This window comes from Cyprinus carpio, chromosome A7, assembly GCF_018340385.1.
Source record: "Cyprinus carpio isolate SPL01 chromosome A7, ASM1834038v1, whole genome shotgun sequence".
Taxonomy (NCBI): domain Eukaryota; kingdom Metazoa; phylum Chordata; class Actinopteri; order Cypriniformes; family Cyprinidae; genus Cyprinus; species Cyprinus carpio.
In genome coordinates this window covers 38078721-38098421 of record NC_056578.1, presented here as the reverse complement: position 1 = coordinate 38098421, position 19701 = coordinate 38078721, and the positions used below count along the sequence as shown (strand labels likewise).

General features: G+C 35.2%; 1 protein-coding gene across 2 annotated transcripts in view; it reads right to left on the bottom strand.

Moving 5' to 3' along the window:
• LOC109061742 (myotubularin-related protein 13-like) overlaps positions 1 to 19701 on the bottom strand; it is a 129177-nt gene that overhangs the window by 38455 nt on the left and 71021 nt on the right. For both annotated transcript variants that reach the window (XM_042761074.1, XM_042761076.1), the window contains exons 13-17: positions 17127 to 17225; positions 16399 to 16603; positions 15125 to 15234; positions 14212 to 14361; positions 2129 to 2197 (exon numbers count right to left, since the gene is read on the bottom strand). In XM_042761074.1, the coding sequence (XP_042617008.1) occupies positions 2129 to 2197; positions 14212 to 14361; positions 15125 to 15234; positions 16399 to 16603; positions 17127 to 17225 (633 nt within the window). The remainder of the gene's footprint in view (positions 1 to 2128; positions 2198 to 14211; positions 14362 to 15124; positions 15235 to 16398; positions 16604 to 17126; positions 17226 to 19701) is intronic.

The following is a 19701-nucleotide window of genomic DNA, read 5'->3' as shown; positions in this document are numbered from 1 at the left end:
TTATATGTGAAATTTGCTAGCAATTTCTGAATGGAAATAGTTTCAAGTAAATACTGTAACTTTTTATTTTTATATTATTTTATTTACAGTAAAAAAAGTATTATATCATTTTTCCTAAATACACAATTTTTCCTACAGTGAAATATTACAATAGTGTACAATTCTGTTTAATATGTAATAGTAACAACAACAATAATAATAATAAAAAAATATTATTATTACAGTCATACTGATATATTTGGCAAAACTGTGCAGCCCTACAAAAAAGCACAGTAAACCTGGAACTTAAAAAATATAACATTTAAATTGCAGTGTTTTTTGTTGTTGTTGTTGGTGTTTTTTGTTTGTTTGTTTTTTCTGATAATGCGATGGCAATTATATTTTTTACCCAAATCGTGCAGCCCTATCCAGTATGCAACCACTTCAATGCTCTAGTAACCATTTAGAATGCCCTTGCAAGTGCATAACAGTGTGCTTACAACTCATGGGCAACTACCTGCAATGTAATGACATCAAGATTTGAAGTTCGATCTAACCTCTTCAAGGTATGAAATTCATGTTCTTTTCAAGTGCTGTCTTTCTGACAGTACTTTCTGATAAACTGCAAACTGTTATTTTTTGAATGACAGGTCATTCCAATCCCAAAGGAATTCCTGGATAGGAGAAACAATCTTATCTCTAAGAGTTTGGGTTACGTTGACCATGCAAATGTACAATGTATAGTGTTACAGTTAGGAGTGTAAGGCTTAGACAAGTACTATTATCCCACAAACAAACATTAGGGTCACCAATATGATATCTGATTACATCACATGTCTTCTGTGCACACTGTGAGTCACTGCAGACAAATCGCAGAGCAGTCCACCATTAATAAGTAACACGGTCAGTTGTGTCTGTCTCTATGACAACAATAATGTGGGCATGTGATGGATCGGTGTTAAAAGCCAGACACCCTCCAAATCCTGCAGCCCTTACCACCCACTGTACCACAGTGAAACTGAACTGGGCTAGAGTGACTGTCACGCTTCTAAGTGGTTTCCTTCAGCGATGGGCTGAATGGAGTGGATCATAAAGCCTAAATATACTCACAGCTCAGTTCTGTTAGAGTTACTGTTAGTGAGCTTCTTGACACTGCAATTTCTGAGTGAAAATGATTTCAAAGTGAATCCTACCAAATATTTTTCAGTGTATTAGTACTGTAAATTTACAGATGTATTCTGAAAATAAATGCATTTTATTATTTTTCCTATATACTTTTTTTTACAGTGAAATATTACAATAGCAATATTTCTGTTTAATATTTTATTTAACATTTAAAGTCATTAGTGCTTAAAAGTTATTAGTACTACTATTATAGTCAAATTGACTTACAATTACAACATTTTGGCCAAATTGTGCAGCCTAAAATCAAGCAATGCCAATTCTTTAAGGGTGGAATATATATGAATATATAAATATGTGCTGTGCGTTTTCCTCTCAATATCAAAATAAACATATTACAATGACTGTGGTGAGAAAGCAGCAGTTAAGAAAGCATCTGATCATAGCGATGTGGATATGGTTGAACCAGTTATGCAATTCTGCACTCCATTCAAGTAATGTCATGTTCATTTACTGTATATGGCACATTATACAATAAATTGCTATAAAACAAGTGGCTTTACAATATTTAACAAAAAAACAATGTCAGTGTTGTTTTTAACTGGAGTTACAATTTCAATCCCTACTATAAAGCAGCTCTGCAGTGTGCTCATGTTTTTACTTGTGGACGTCTAACCTCAATGGGCTAAACAGAAGAAATGAACCAGAGATTATATTGCATAATAGCCACGGATCAATGAAAGTTTTAAAGTGTTTTCAAAAGTTTGCACTGGCAAGCTATTTCATACTCTCGTAATGGTCTCCAAACGAACTTCGTTTTGGCCGGATTAAGCAGTTAGTTCTTCAACTTCACTTGAAGTATATCGGTGCCTTAGGAGTTAAACTGAGCAGATGGAGACAGGTGGAAATCTTTCCCTTCTTCCAGCTTTAATGAATGCTGGTGCCAGTGTTGATGTGCTGTGATTAGGATCCAGTAACTAGAGCTGCCAGTATGCCTGCTGTCAGCCTGAGCTCAACTCTTACTTACCCGGTAGAAGGCCGTTGTCAGGGGCAGCAAGGCGGCGGCTACAGTGTATTCCTCTGAGCTGGAGCAGTCCTGCGAGTACACAGAGACCGGGAGACGTTAGATGATACCACTGAAGTATATAAACTGATGATAAAAAGAGCTTGGGTCAATTGTGCACAAAACATGACATCACTTGCTATTTTCCTATGCTATATAAGTGTTATTACCAAAGCATGACAATATGTCATAGTATTGGTTGTATGTCCACGCATCACATTTTTGTCTTAATGATTATGGATAAACATATTATATAAGGAAAAACAAAGAAGTCTTTTGATTTTTGGCTCAGCTTCAAAGCACTTTATTTTTGGGTTGGCTTCCATTCAGCTGGTTTCCAATGCTTTCGAGTCGTTTTCATCCATATGCTTTTAATATTTTATATAATCATGTAAATTGGAAAAGCAAGTTCTCAGGCGGTTTCAATTATCAATCTAGAAGTAATTTCATATTTTAAATTCTTAACTGACATGGCACTGTCGTATTTAAAGTTGACAAAGCTATTAAATCAAAACTTGTTGCATAAAAAGATAAACTGGTGTTGGATTGACATTTTAGTTTATTAGGATCTTGGAAACAGTCAAATCCAGATGACTCTGCTTTTAAAGGAAAAATAGCTATTGGTTTTATAGCTTCATGAAAAGTCCCAGATTCATGATTTGTTGTATATGATGTGGCACTCTGTTAAATGCTTTATCTACAATGAAGGTACATTTATTTATCAATGATTTGTCACTTTTATACATTCTATATTGTCTTATATAAGAAAGAAGCTGCTGGAAGCAACACCAGGATTATATTTCTATACAAAACCCAGTCCCCGTCTCTGTTCTCTATCCTGGCATAAACATCTGAATGTAAAGACAGCGGTAAATCTAAAACACCAGTTCCTGCATAGATCTCGCGTTCCTGGCCCCCTATGGATGGTGCAGCATGCAGAATTTCTCTTTCAGTTCTTTCTCATGTTTGGAATGAACTGCGTTGTTTGCCAGGGCTCCTGGAACGTTCCATCATTCTAAGCTTCTGTACACAATTTAATCACTGGAAATGAACTCAGAGCAAAGTCTGTAATCCTTCACCATCAAATGATCCCAATTATTCTGTGGGGAGACCTTGTCCTGCTCAGACTACATTCTCCTGAAGAAAATGTATGTGGTGTCTGTCTGTGCAAAACTCATCATGATGCTAAGCAGTTGCTTACTTGTTGTTTGCAAGTCCAAGTCAGAAGAGACCTATCAAAAGAGTCTCTATGATATTTTGGACCCCAAATATGGCTTAAAGAATGTCTACCAGGAGTGAAATTCTCAAAAATAAAACCCTAAGAAGTTTGGCATAATCTATCATTATTATTTTCTAAGAAAACAGCTTTACTGCTTATTATTATTTAAAACTTTTGTTTGCCAAAAAATAGTGTTGTGCAACCACCATGCAGAAAGAAAAAACACATATCACAGAGAGGTCACTATATCTCTTAATATGTTACATTACATCATTTGTTGACCAGTGGATCCTCTGCTGTGAATGGGTGCCGTCAGAATGAGAGTCCAAAACTGATAAAACAATACAAAAATCCACAAGTAATCCAAGTGAAAAACTTTTTGTTTGCAAATCCATCATTAAAATGTTTTAATGGTAGCTTATTGTGATGTTTTTATCAGCTGTTTGGACTCTCATTCTGACGGCACCCATTCACTGCAGAGGATCCATTGCTGAGCAAGTGATGTGATGCTAAATTGCTACATATCTGTTTCAGTGAAGAAACAAACACATCTTGAATGGCCTGAGGCTGAGTAAATTTTCAGCAAATTTTCATTTTCGGGTAAACTATTCCTTTAATATTTATGAATTAATAATATGGAGGGACATGTGTAAATATACTTTTAAGTTTTTCCTTAACTTTTTTTATTTTATTTTATTTTTTATTTTGACTCATTAAATTAAAACTTTTCTTGAAAAACTTTTCTACATATTCAGCATATTCATATAAATCATTCGTTTTTCTAGCAAATTGATCCACATATGACAGGCTCTGACCTTGGTCAATACTAATCTTTTCTACAGGCACTGGACTAAAAATACATTCAATCAGTCATCGCTTCCAAAATGAATTCAACGGGTCATCTTGTTAATGCTATAAATGAATTACAACAATAAAAGCAATGTTACATTCATTTAGTTACTTTGTTACTAATGTTAGTTACATGTTACTTTGACATGTTACATTCATTTAGTTGACTAGTGCTATACGCTGTATTAACAAAAACATTAATGGCATTAATAAAAACACTTACACTGACAAGCTGCACAATATCGCGTTCATAATCGAATGAGACACACCTGAGATTATGAACGCGATATTGCATAACTTGTCAGTGATGTACGGCTCTGTGTATTAAATGCCGCTCCATCTGAAAGCACGCGATGGAGATTTATCACAGAACCGGCTTTACTGACGAGATGCGCGTGACAATCACATGCGATTTATCATGCAGCCCTTGTTTGCTGATCACAAAGTACAAAGTAGATGAGGAAAACTAGGATGCCGGGTATATTCAGAGCGCCGCCATTACTGTCTAGAGTGCGAGGTGCGCTGTGATTGGTTGATACTGTTTACAGTGCGTGGAACGGTGCACTATGATTGGTTGAGCGGATATATCACATGCTGCAAAGAAAGGAGACTGGCGTTTGTCACGATTTGGAAAAAAAGGGAAAAAACAAGACAGAATAACTTGGCGGATATTGCATTTTGCGTAAAATTAAAAATGGACTTTTCAATACCGAACAGATACAATACTGATTTTGGCGGAAACAAATAAAAAAAAAAATGGCGTTTATCACGTTTTGGAACCAAACTCTTCATATATAACCACAGTATTTAGTTTAAAAACACATTTATTTAGTATAAATAGAACATGTCATTTGGCCTATATTTCATCACTCCTTTAATACATTTAATAAGCTGAGGCTTTAAATTAATCCACGGGCTGTATTTGGCCCACGGGCCGGACTCTGGACACCTCTGATGTACAGTAATCACACTCACGTAAATGCCAGTAATGAGACATGTCACTCATGGTCAGTAGTGTGTTGTTTGTCTGCTGCAGGACAGCACGTATGTAACTCTTCACTCATCCAGGAATACGGGAGGATACTGAGTGACTGTGACTCATCACAAACTATACGTGCTGCTGCACGTGTGAGCAGTCTGAATGATTTCTATGCAAGTGCACATGGAATGTGACACGTCGTTTCCTATAGTCCAGTCTGCTATGGGATCTGCAGTCATATGATGTGACTCATTTGCATCCTGTTTTACTCAAATTGTTGCTCTAGCACACTGTTTGCTGTGAGGCAGGAAGGGGAACGCATCAACTTCCTCTAAAACAAAAGCTGTATTTTAACTGCTTTTTAGGAATGGTTTCAAAACAAAATTGATTTTCTCTAAAACAGAAGTTGTCATCAGCATAAATATATAAAAAGCATGATATTGCTATTCCTCATGCTAAAGGTTAGAGTTTCAAACTTTAAGTAATAAACTTGAGCTACGAACATGAATGATACACTGATTGCTAGCTATATCAAATATAGCTAGCAATCAGATGTACAATTTATGCTTGGCAAATGATAAAACTGGTGAAAAAAAAATCCCATGTGATCACATTTATATGGACAAGCATTGCTCGAATTTTCTTAAGAAAATTAAAAAATCCAGTTACTTTTACTGCAGTAATGTACTGTAACTCAGCCGCTTGTTAAGTCAGTAAATCTGAGTCAAACAGAAATCCTGTGGCCTCCTCCTGTTTACCTGGCCTCGTGGGAAGGTATCCTGGGGAAGCTGCACTTGTTCAACATGGGAATGATGCACTTCACATCTTCCCAGCACATTTATTTCTGCAGTGTTCACAAAACATTGCGTAAGCTCATCTGACTGCAAAGTCAGATATCATCCACTGAATGCTCTTTTTCCAAGAAAAAGAATGGAGCACAATGGGTCTCCTGCTCTAGTGGTGAAAAACAACTGCAGACAAATGAGGAAAAGAAATGAAATCAGCAGGTGGCTCATCTAGACTTTAAAAAAAGAGTGTGGGACACAGTGTGCCTCGCAAACAATTATCTGTCAGTCACAGAACTGAATGTGCAGATAACAAGCTTACTTTCAAGGGATGTTTCACCCAGAAATGAAAACGTTGTTATTGTGTATTCACCTTCATGTTATTTCTCTTAAATTTTTTTAGTTCACGTAATCATGTAACAACTAAAGCGGATTAGTGTCATGCCATCAAATAGGTTGCAAAACATCTTGATGCACCAAGTACGAATATGCAAGTGCACTAAGGCTGTCATGATTACAAATCTGGACTGATGATTCTTCATTCAATGTTACCTACTGTAGCTTAAGCCTTACACATACACATACACCTCATTTATTCATATTTAACTTGGAATCATATAGTTGAGAAAAGAATGTGGACTTATTTTAAATATCTTAATTATTCCAATATTATTTCAAAGTAATTCTTGAAAATATTAACATTTTTAATAGACTTTAGTTGTTAATATAATATAATAATTTTTGTATAACAAAGTCCTAATAATAATGAATAATAATAACTAACAATAAAAACATTCAAACACTTTTTTGATCAACTTTAGTTATTCTATTATATATACACATCACTCAATTATATATATATATATAAAGTCCATAATAATAATGTACTTTGACATAAGATTTTAATTATTCAAATATTTACAATTATTAAAAATATTTAATTTTTTTAAAACCTTTTGCTGTAATATAACATAATATAGTTTATATTTAAAACTATGTATTAAAAAGTCAATAATAATAATAATAATAATTATAATAGAAAACACAATAATTCACTGAATAGACTGTGTTGAAACAATGTAATGAGAAGAAAACATTGAAATGTATTTGAAATGACATGGGGTGGTTAAATGAAAAAAGGACTTTCATTTTCAGGTGAACTCTTAATTTAAATGAACGATTACAGAGCTCAGCAAACGGCTGCTGTACTGTGTTGCTCCCACTGCCTGCAGCATGGATGTGCAAAGCTCTGATCCGCTTCCCTTCAGCCTCAGGACAGCATAAAACAAATGTGTTTGTGACTGACAGGCTGAGTAAGTGTTTGCAAGGGCCCCCCGCCGATAAAGTAGGCCAGAGCTGGCCCGTAACCCTGCGGCACAGGAAATGACTTGGATGCCATAGTGCATCTCTCCACTTCAACACATGCCAGACCTCTGCTGGGCTTGCACAACTTTCAGCTCCAGAACCGTCAGCAGCTGGACGAACCGCACACAGAAGAAAACAAGATTCTGTAAATAAGGCTTATTAATAGGATTGTTTTAAAAACGATAAGGTCTATCGTATTTATTGTATGGCGAGATAAGTTCAGTTCAAGAGCACTGACTCCAGCTCCATTCTAACGTCTGCATTCAAACTGGGAGGTGTCCTTTATGTTAACGGTCAACGACAGCAAACACCTGAAGAATGTACAACAAATATGTGTTAACAGCTCTCAGATTTTCCGAGAAGTTGTGTAAAATCAGGCTTGCTCCACTGGGATCGCCAGCTTTGCGTAGGAGGGATGTGGTACCACGGCTCTGTCTTCTTCCACATCTGTTGCACACTACGGTATGCAAAACTGCCCACCTCAAACAGATGGAGCCAGAGTCCAAACGCCTGAGGTCACGCGCATGTTTGGATGACATTCATATTGTCAACATATTATAACAAACACTTGGGAAAAAACAATAAATGTCATCTAGCTTATAAACAAAAGCAACGAACGGATGTCACAAGCGTGTGTCAGCGTCGGTGTGCATGAGATATTCCTATGGCGCTTGCTGCTATCAGAAATACAACTGGAATGCATACAGATGTAAATATTTGCATATCTTGATGTTTTTCTTTTTCCTCTTGCGAATGAATCCGATTCATCAAAAAAATATTTGCTTACACTTATGCTCTTCTTCGTGACTAATAAAACATAGAACTCTGTGAATCAATCTGATTAATTTACCAAATAAATATCTGCAAATTCTGATGCTTTCCTTCTAGATTATTAAAAAAGGAAACATGATTTAATGATTATAGTTGTATATACTGTACACTCAATTAATACTGTGAAAAATTGATATGAACATGTCTAAAATTTAATTTGGAAAATATTTAGAAAATATTAAGTTAACTAATATTAATATTAAGTTACATTATTTTTCTACTTATAGTATTGTACTGGATGATATTTACTCATGTACACATTTTAATCAAAAAAATTTTTTAATCTAATTTCCATCTACTTTAATAAAATTGTTATTTTAATCATATTTTTATTATTTATTTTAAATTTGTTTTACACTGTTTATCTATAAACATGCACAACACAACTAGATTAAACTAGGTTGTGTAATGTGGTGAATGACTAGACAGCTTTATTATTGCTCTGTTCGCTTTGCAGTGTAGAACATTGAGTTCATAAAGGGAACATTCTAGTTTGTTGCATCACTCATAGTTTACATAAAAATCAAACACAGCAACTTCATGAAAAAAAAAAAACAATGATGTAATGTGTCAGAAAAAAGAAATCAAAAACAAGACCAGATTTATGTTAAAAATGTCCGTGTGTCTGTGCAACTGTACCTCCAGCTATTCTTAGTGCAGTTTATGTAAAAACAAAAAACATAACTGGAATAATCACTGGCGTCTCTGCTGTCTGTCGTAGCTCTTCATTGAAGGCGATGAGAGCACCCGCAAAATAATATGAAAGCAATTAGGGTGTCCAGGCAATCTGCTATTTTTGTTTGTCTTACAGCTCATCTGAGACGAATCCATTGACCTCGGCGCCACACATGAGATCAAGTCATGACAAACTATCCCGAAAATGTGAAGAAGCTTTTATAACGCTTGTTGCCTTTGCCAGTGCTGCATTACCACATGAAAATGATTAACAAATTCTTGCAATGCTTTCCCTGAACTTGTGAGAAAGATTATCAAACATTTAGGCTATAAGCTCACAATATTTGCTCTGTAATTGTCATTTTGTTCTTCAAAAAAACGGCGCATACCTATCAAGAACCTAAAATTTATGTGAGCTCCCCGACAAATCTAAAATACCAAACACTCTAAGGAGATCTTAGAGCTGACAGTACCTAAACGTACAAGTACAGCTCTGCAGCCACATCTGAGGTGGAAGATTTATGTCCTACATAAAACATAAAAATGTTTCCCGCAGGTACGGTAGTAACAGTGTCATTCTGATATGATGATCTCTGTTACATCCAATGAGGAGGAGAATATTCCTTCTAACTGTATTGAAAGCTGAGTGATGTCATTTTGTTGAAGGGATACTCCACCCCAAAATGAAACTTTTGTCATTAATCACTTACCCCCATGTCGTTCCAAACCCATAAAAGCTTCATTCGTCTTCAGAACACAATTTAAGATATTTTGGATGAAAACCGGGAGGCCTGTGACTGTCCCATAGACTGCCAAATAAAATACACTGTCTCGCGAATAAAACAAAAATAACGACTTTATTCAACAATTTGTCTCCTCTGTGCCACTCCACATCAGCGTAGCACCATTTTGGAGAATCTGAGCAGTACGCAGGCAGTGTACGCTCTTCTGTGTCAGCCGCGACACAGGATGCCCTGTTTTCTTTCAAATCAAAGCATAAATATACCTAGAAAACGTATCCTTGTGGCGCGGCTGACACAGAAGAGCGTACGCTGCCTGCGTAAAGATCAGATTCGCCAAAATGGCACTACAGTGATGTGGAGAGACATAGAGGAGACAAATTGTTGAATAAAGTCATTATTTTTGTTTTATTCACATACAAAAAGTATTATCGTCGCTTCATTACGTTGCGGTTTAACCACTGATGACTATTCTGACGATGCTTTTCATAATTTTCTGGACCTTGACAGCAATGTTCCCTCTAAGCTGCGTGCGCGTGGCCACGCACTTCTTCCACCGCGCAGAAGAAATAATGTGCTGCGCACACGCATAAATAAGTTGGGAAAGAAATTTGCATAAGCGAATGAATTGCAATGCTCGGGTAAACCTCTATAGAGTTGATATCACTATAGAGTTAGAACCGGTGAATGTGGTTTACAGGTTCCATAGAAAGAGAATGATGAGCGCAGAAGTGCGCAAAATGAGTCGCTGTAGAAACCGAATATTTTAATGGTCGCGGACGAAATAGCTGAAATCGTGAGCAAACACAGTGACATGTGAAATAAAACGTCATCGTGTATTAAAGAAGAGTGGCTTGATTAAGTGCTGGAAACAGCAGATGATGGGCACAGAACGGTAACAAAACTCAGAGACATTTACAGTCACACACAGGTGTATTGTGCAAACTACTTCATAGGGATGTTTAGATAGCTATAGAAGAATTCACGTTCACAATTTTTTTTTTAATATATTTAACTTACAGATCTCAGTTTAAATGCTTCAGTTTGTTTTGATATTTTATTACGTTAGACCTATATTATATCCCTAATGAATATTTGACCTTGTTTTTTTTTAATGGAGTCTCTTATGCTAATCAAGGATGTATTTTGTCCTATTTGATTGAAAATAAAGAAAAACAGTAATATTGTGAAACATTATTGCAATTTCTTATATTGGTTTACTATTTTAATATACTTTAAAAAATATTTTATTCCAGTGAAGCAAAGCTGAATTTTCAGCATCATTACTCCAGTCTTCGGTGTCACTTGATCCTTCAGAAATCATTGTAATATACTAATTTATTATCAGTGTTGAAACTGTTGTGCTGCTTAATATTTTTTTGGAACCGGTGATACTTTTTTCAGTGATTGTTAAAAAAAAAAAAAAAGCATTTATTCAAAATATAAATCTTTTCTAAAAAATATGTCTTTACTATCACTTTAAGACATTCTTCCTGAATAAAAGTATTAATTTCTTTAAAAATAATAATAATAATTACTGACCACAAACTTTTGAGTTGAAGTGCATATTGTAACACAAAATTTCTATATTGAATAAACTTTTAAATAAAAAATTTAACTTTTTATTTATCAAAGAATCCTTAAAAAATATTACAGGTCCCAAGAAAATATTAAGCAGCACAACTCCTTCCAACATTGATTATAAATCAGCATTTTAGAATGATTTGTGAAGGATCATGTGAAACTGATAATAATATTAATAATTATTATTATAATAATAATTATTCATAGGAATAGAAAACTTTTATTTTAAATTGCAATAATATTTCACAATATTATTTTGTGAAATAATATGAAGTATTAATGGGACAGTCACAAGCCTCCCGGTATTCATCCAAAATATCTTAAATTGTGTTCCGAAGATGAACAAAGCTTTTACGGGTTTGGAACGACATGGGGGTAAGTGATTAATGCCAAAATTTTCATTTTAGGGTGGAGTATCCCTTTAAGGTTTACACCAAGAACTATAACTGTGATAACTACAGTATATTAGTGTCCACACCAATGGATGCTCAAGCTCTTTAAAGCAGGGTGGAATTCGAATGGCTGTTTTAATTAGCTGGGGGAGAAAAATCATTCTAAAAGTGATTCCCACAATGTCGTTCCTCTGTGCCGTGATAGTTATGGTTGTGGTCTCTGCTATCCTTTTAGAACTCATGCAGTGCTGAGAATCTTTAACCTAATTTGTTGTTCCTAATCAAACACGACTGGCCTTTTAAAATTCTCAATATGCTATATTATCTAATATCTAAAAAGCTCTAATCTTTTTGAAAACTTGTTTTCTTTCAGTTGGCACAGGTTTTATATTACTTTTTGTAACCCTTTGGTCATAGGCATCAATGATTTGAGCGTATGCACCTTATTTTTTGAATGAAATTACATTAAGCATTATTTTTTGGATAATTCTGGCAATGTTTACCCAAAAACTGAGGTGCGTAAACTCAGATCAATGAGGCTTATGATCAATCAGTTTCAGAAAGAAATACAAAAACATAATAACCTGTGAAATTTATACGCAAGTTTTTGTAGGCCAGTCATTTTTGACTGGGAACACCATGTATAACAAGGTAGGGGGAATTTTTTTTCCCCCATTTTTTTTTATTTTTTTTTGTTTTCGCAAAGTTGTTATTTCCTGTGTACTTTCAGGAAAAAAAATAATTATATATATATATATATATATATATATATTATATATATATAGATATATATATATATATATATATATATATATATATATATACATATATAAACTGTATTTTAAAAACTGTATTTATTGTTATTGGTATATTTAGGTCAGCGCTCATTTTTTTTCTGTTAAGTTTAAAAAATAATCAATGACTTTCAGACAAGTGGATTCTCCATATGCTCTTCATATAGCTTGTCATCTTCAACCCTGTTCCATGTCATTTTATTGCCTTTCTGTGTCAAAAAATCTTTGTCCTTGACACTGTCTCTGGAGATCTACATGAAGTCACTCTTGTTCGGGCTTGTTTCTGTCTCTCATCTTGATTAACAGACTGATAACCGATAGCACGTGCATTTCATCTTTTGAAAGCTGCTTCACATATGTCTCTCATCTCCCAATGGAAAACAATACATTACAGACCTGCATACAGCTTGGCTATCAGATGACACAGCTATACAAACCATTTCATCTGCATTAAATGTAGAATTTTCTTTAAATTTTGTTTTCTAACAACCCTTATCGGCTGCAGATGTTGACATCCACGGCCCAAGCTGGTCTGTATTATTTTGACGAAAGTATGCTCAGAATGTCCAGTGACTCTATAAAAGTTGTTAGCCGTTTAAACTGCACAGCATCATTAAACCCCCCTCCCACCCCCCAACCACACCGACATGAAGTTGTAAAACACATGGAACTACCAGTGGGACCCTACTAGATTAATGGAAATATGACTGTTTATAAAAGAATGTGATGGACTAACACAAAATAAATCATGAAGTGCTATGACAAGACAGACACAGTTACACAAGGCCTATACAACTTAACATACATCAAACGTCCCTCTTACAGGAAGCACCAGATTTATAGGTCAGTAAGCTGTACCAAATTGTCACAATAAATAATAGTTTTCTGAATTCAAACAGTATTATATCATATAGTGTAATACATCAGTAGTGCAATAAGTCATGCAGGCAGAATGCAGGCTCAGTGCTGGCTGGAAAAATCTGGAACGTTGAAACGAAAAGGTTCATTTCTATTTGCCTTGTCAGAGATGTTTGTTTAACACTAAATCTGCTTTTACCTTTCTAAAAAGAATCCAGGCTTTGCATTTAAGTAATAACCTACTTCACGTCACGGATCCTATCAGAATGTCCCATCGGCAGTATTTTAAAAGGAGAACAAAGAGAAGCAGATTTCCCCTAAATGGAAATTTGTGGTTTCCCCTTAATATACATTTAAAAAACTCTTTCCACGACACAAAGGAAAAACATTCTTCACCCCCACTAACCTGCACGATAACTATACAGTGCTTGATATGTTAAACTGCAACTCGTTTAGTATGTTTTTGTAAGCACTTAAATGCTTCCTGTGCGTATACAACAAATGAATGTGTGTATAAATATAAAATGCATCTAAATATTTTAAATAATAATAATAATAATATATATATATATATATATTTTTTTTTTTTTTTTTTTTTTTTTTTTTTTTCAAAATTAAAATGAAAATTTAAATTTCAATACATTTAAAATAAGTGTAATCAGTATTTTTATGTAATTAAAATGTAAATTGTGCATTTTTTAATGATGACAGTATTTTCTCCTAAATACTACAGTTTAAAATAATCAGTGTATATATATATATATATATATATATATATATATATATATATGCATTAGCAAACACTGAAGTAAACACTTGCCTGAAAGAAAATAAAACATTTTTTTTTGTGCTGCAGCATTCCTGTATTTTGTGATCTGGAACTCTGGCAGGAGTAATTGTATTACTTGACTAACTGCTCTAGTGCTTTTGCTTTTAGGCTGCTGTGGTAATAAATTCTGGTAATACTGATGCCCACCTGTAGAGCGCAGTTCATCATGCGAACGATATGATCAAACTGCTGGTGGTCCAGGATAGCGCGGTTCTGCTGCACGTGGTGGCTGAGCTCTTCGGTCAGGCACTGGCGTGCTGCTTTGCCTTTCAGGGCCCGAAGAGCCGCAGGGAGTGCCTGAAAGAAACAGCAGTGTCATGACATTACTAAAACATATGCTTTTTAAGTGCTCACATCCTCCTAAACCAGACTGGGCTGCCCTCATTTAGATGCAGAAGCGGTTCCCTTGTATACATGCATGCAAAGGGCACAATCACTCCAGCTAAATCCAGCCAGTTGACCTCTAACCCATAGTTAAAATTCCAGAACGGTTGTTGTTGATGAGATTTTACGTCTAGACGGAGACAGCACCCTCCACTCAGGTTTACTCGGGCCGATGGAGTAGAGGTTGTGTGGAGGTGATGTCTTTACTGGCTCAGAGAAGCCATTAAGCTGCAAGCACAACATTTTTACAACTGTATAAGGACGCAAGCTTGCATTGTATAACCTACTATTTAAACTCAAATGTGTGCAGGTAGCTGGCTACCATTCCAATGCAAACACACGCATGTGAGCAGATTTCCTTTGCTACAGGTAATTTGCACAAAGTTATTTAGCCTAAAAAAATGTTAAGATGCTTTAGACAAACAGCAGTCACGGTTAATGTTAGAATAATATTAGTATTAGTGATAAGGGCAGGGAAATTAGAAGAATATGTGTGACTGTTTGTTCACCCTTTTCCTCCTACAGTACGTTTGTACGACTTGCAGCTGGAGAGCTTTGCTTATCGTGCCGTGAATGCCATCACTAATGCATGCTAATCTGCATGCTGTCTTTTTCCAGATGTGCAAGTGAATGTGTGGGTTTAATCCTTCTGTCATCACAGAAATGATTGCATCACCTTCTCTGTCTCCAGAGTCTTGTTGTCGAAGATGAAACCGATGCACGTCCGGACCACCTCCAGTCTACGAGCGCTGTTAAAAACCGAGCTGGCCTTGCCCATGATAGACACTGCATAAAAGACAATAACCGATAACAGTGCATTACACTGACTTAACCATGGTTAAGAGGTATTATTACACACAACACAAAGAGGAGTGTTTATACTGTAAACCCCTTAACTTCGATAAAAATTATTGTTACACACCATCTCAAGTGGCTTATTGCTATTATAACAGGTCAAAAGCAAAATAAAAAAAACCATCAATGTAAGTGAATAAGTAATTAATGAAATAAACTCCTTTCAAAAAAATTATAATAATAATACAAGGCCGCTCTGCTTCACACCAGGATCCTAATCACCCTTGTCGAAGTTTATTCTGCATTAAAATAATGTAGAGTTGCTGATCATTAATTTGGAATAAACCTTGAGAGAGCTTTACAGCCTTTTTTGTTTGACAAACCCATATTTTCTGTCTTAACTAAAATTCAACTTAACCAATGTTACCCTGTCAATAAGTAAATTTACCAAAATCTTTACATGTTGTTATTTGGTGATAATTATGACAACTTAATTATTAATTTTGATAAGATTAAAGTCATTTGTTGTGTGACATTATGATAATTACATTTTTATATGTAAAAAAAAAAAAGAAAAAAAAAAGAAGATAAATTTAATCAATTAAAATCATTTTAGCACTGCCAACACACTGCCAGTAAAAAGTTTTGAAAAACTGTTTTTGAAAGTCTGCATTTATTGGTAAAAAACAACTACAACAACATTATTACAGTTAAAAATAACTTTTTAAAAGAAATTAATACTTTTATATTTGGCAGGAATGCATTACTTATTTCAAATAAATGCTGTTCTTTCGAACATTCTATTCATCAAAGAATCCTTAAAAAAATGTATCGCAAAAATATTAAACAGGAAAAAGAAAAATGAATAACTGCGCACCAATAATTGATAATAACTGAGCACCAAATCGGCATATTAGACTGATTCTGTTTTTTAATATATAAAAACAGAAAAGTTTAACTGTATTTTTTTTTTTTTATCAAATAAATGCAGCATTGGTAAGAGGCTTTTTTAAAAAAAAACAAAACAAAACAAAAAATCTTAATCATTGCAAACTTTTCACCAGTAGTGTATAGTGTATATACACCAGCAGTATATATAACAGTCTATAAAGTTATAATATTATGTAATAATGTAATAATATTATTTTGACTCACCCACAAGGGATCCGGCGGGCACCACACACTTCTTCTCTGGACGGGTACCGATAGGGGCAGCGTGCTGCTTGGCCAGGCCTTCCTGTATCAACTCCTCAACCCTCTCCTCCTCCAACAAGGGAAAGGGCACCACATGCACCCGCAGGTGTGAGCCCTCAGTGGGCCGAGGCACTTTCTGGAAGGCCATGTGGGGGTTCGGGCTCTCCTACAGAACGCATGACAAAACAACTGTCTAAATTCAGCGTTAAGAGATGTTTTCTGGAGGTTGCAAAAGCTGGAAAATGTTCACCATCAATCATCAAGAGCATAACTCTGTGAGTACTGCTACCTCCACTGTGAAAATGTGCTTTTCGCAGTCATTCATGCTGTTGTATACTGTGAGTGAAAATTTCCAACACCCGGGATAAACTGAGCAGTATTTGACAGATCATGTGATCTCAACACGGTCGCTCCAAAAAGGTGACCCACTCTCACGTGAGTGTACATTATTCACAAAATATTCCTCAAAAGTACTATTCAGTCTTTAAGTGCAAAACTTTTTAATAAGGAAAAAACTGCAGAGTTCACCTTTAAAGAAGCCTTAGCTCTTAATAAAATCCATCAAAGGGAGAAGTCTTGGCAAAAACAGAAGGTCAACCAGAAGGACAGAGAATACATGCATTAAACAGCAGCTAATGCAGTTCAAGCACCTGAAGGAACTGACATTAGAGATGGTGTCATGTGCTTACGTTTTTGTAAAGCTGCTCGGACAGCTCTCTCAAGCGCTTCTGGAACTTGACCAGGTTCTCCTCTTCCTCCTTGAAGCAGTCTACATCTAAGGCCACCAGCTACAGAACAGAAACAGAGCAGTTGTAGGAACCCATGAATCTGTGGTTACAATGTGCAAAAGAAATCAGTTTTTCCACCTGTAATTGATTTAACACTACCCAGAACAATAGCTGGAATTTCACTCAGCTACACGGAGTCACGCATGTATTCTCTTCTTCTTGTGGAATGATGTTACCTAGTAGGAGAGTAAATATTTGCTCTAACAATGATTCGATGTTTTTACAGTTGTTTACTGAATCATGCCATACAGTACATGACATAACCGTCGCAAATTTCATTCGGATTCCATCAGAATTTTTTGGTACAATTCATCCTTATTTTCAAAAATATTCTGAAGACACAAATGCATCCATTAAAAATAGGCTCTGTTTTAACACCTAGCAAGTTTGCTTGCTGTCTACTGCCTACATAGGCAGCATCCTAACTGAAATGAATCATATCAGAGGAGAAATGAATCTCTAAGGATTTTTGGTGCATCCCACTTTGCTTACTCGTGCACTATTCATTGAACTATATTTTAGACACAATATTGACTGTTTTGCTCTATTCCACCTAGGGTTGGGCGATCTGGTGAATTTATATCGTGATGGATCTTGAAGACATCTATGATCTACTTTTCAAACAATCGGGAAAGTAATCGGATGTGTGTCAGTATATTAGATCTGTGCATTCAGCCTTAAAGAGACAGAAGCCTAATAAACCTACTGCTGTCTGTGTCATTAATGTTAATCAAACAACAAAAGAGAGAAAAATCACTCACTGCTCTTGAAGGAATCACTTTATAATTTTAATGAGAATCGATGTATATTTGATTCATACAGTGAAGCAGTGTTTTAAAGTTTAACTCAGGCTTTAATGTCCATTTTGGTTGTTTAAGTCATAGTCTTGTTGCACTCTGGATATTCTCAATAGTACAAAATTATCACAAAATTGGAAAGATCGTTGATCATGATTTTGTGTAAGATTGTGACATGATATTTTGGGGAGATCGTCCACCCCTTATCCCACCAACAAAAATAGCTCTAAACAGAGTCAACACTTGTTTTGTTCCTAATTGGTTCAGTATTTTTGAATGAATCGAGTCTATGATTCAGTGAACCATTCGTAAAGATAGTCACTTGCTTCATTCCTGAATAAATAAGCTGTTTTAAACTAAATGGTTGAATGAACAAATCAATGATTCACTAATGAAGAAAATGACTTGTCAGCACTTAAAGGCTTTTTAAGTTTCACATTTCATTTTTCTATATTCAATAGCATAATTTAAAAATGATTATACTACCTAAAAAGTGTAATGTAATGGATTACGTTACTAACTAAAATTTCTTTAATGTAATTTGGAACAACAATGGACTACAATTAATCTACCCAGCACTGCATAAATGTATGTCAGTACATTCAGCAGTACACTTTAATCATATTTCGAAGACAATATACTTATGAAATCACATTTAAAGAAATATTTAAGACCTCCTTAGTGGGACCAAAAATACTCTTAGATCAACTAATTTCATATAAATTTAAACTACATTTAAAATACATTTTCATTTAAATGCAATTATAATACAATTAACAAACATTACATTCCTTTTGCACATTAGCATATTCTTTTAAGGTATACTTTATCTTTAATAAGTAGTCTTATGTAGCATTCTATTTCTTTTTTATAAGGCTTATGCTTATACAGTACACTATGTGAACAGAACTTTTTGGCAGAATGATAAGCTAAAATGCTGGGACATAAGTGTACAACATCATACATTTAAACGTGTTAGAAAAGTTGTCACCATCTTGGACAGATTTTCCTTGCACTGTATTCTGGGTTTGCCTTTTTCACTGTAAATGGCTAAATTTAACTTAAAGGGATATTCCACACCAAAAAGAAAATTTTGTCATTAATCACTTACCCCCATGTTGTTCCAAACCCGTAAAAGCTTTGTTTGTCTTCAGAACACAATTTAAGATATTTTGGATGAAAACCGGGAGGCCTGTGACTGTCCCATAGACTGCCAAGTAAATAACAGTATCAAGGTCCATAAAATGTATGAAAGTCGTCGTCAGAATACTCCATCTGCCATCAGATGTGCAATCTGTGTTATATGAAGCGACGGAAACACTTTTTGTAAGCGAAGAAAACATCCACGCCACAAGAATGCGCTGTTTTCTTTCAAATCAAAGCTAAATACACGTAGAAACTGTGCATCCTTGTGGCACGGATGACACAGAAGAGCATACGCAGCATACGGTGATATGGAGATACACAGAGGAGACAGTTGACAAAGGAATTGTTGAATAAAGTCGTTATTTTTGTTTTCTTCGCTTACAAAAAGTGTTTCTGTCGCTTCATATAAGTCTATGGCAGTCTATGGGACGGTCACAGGCCTCCCGGGTTTCATCCAAAATATCTTAAATTGTGTTCCGAAGACGAACAAAGCTTTCACGGGTTTGGAACGACATGGGGGTAAGTGATTAATG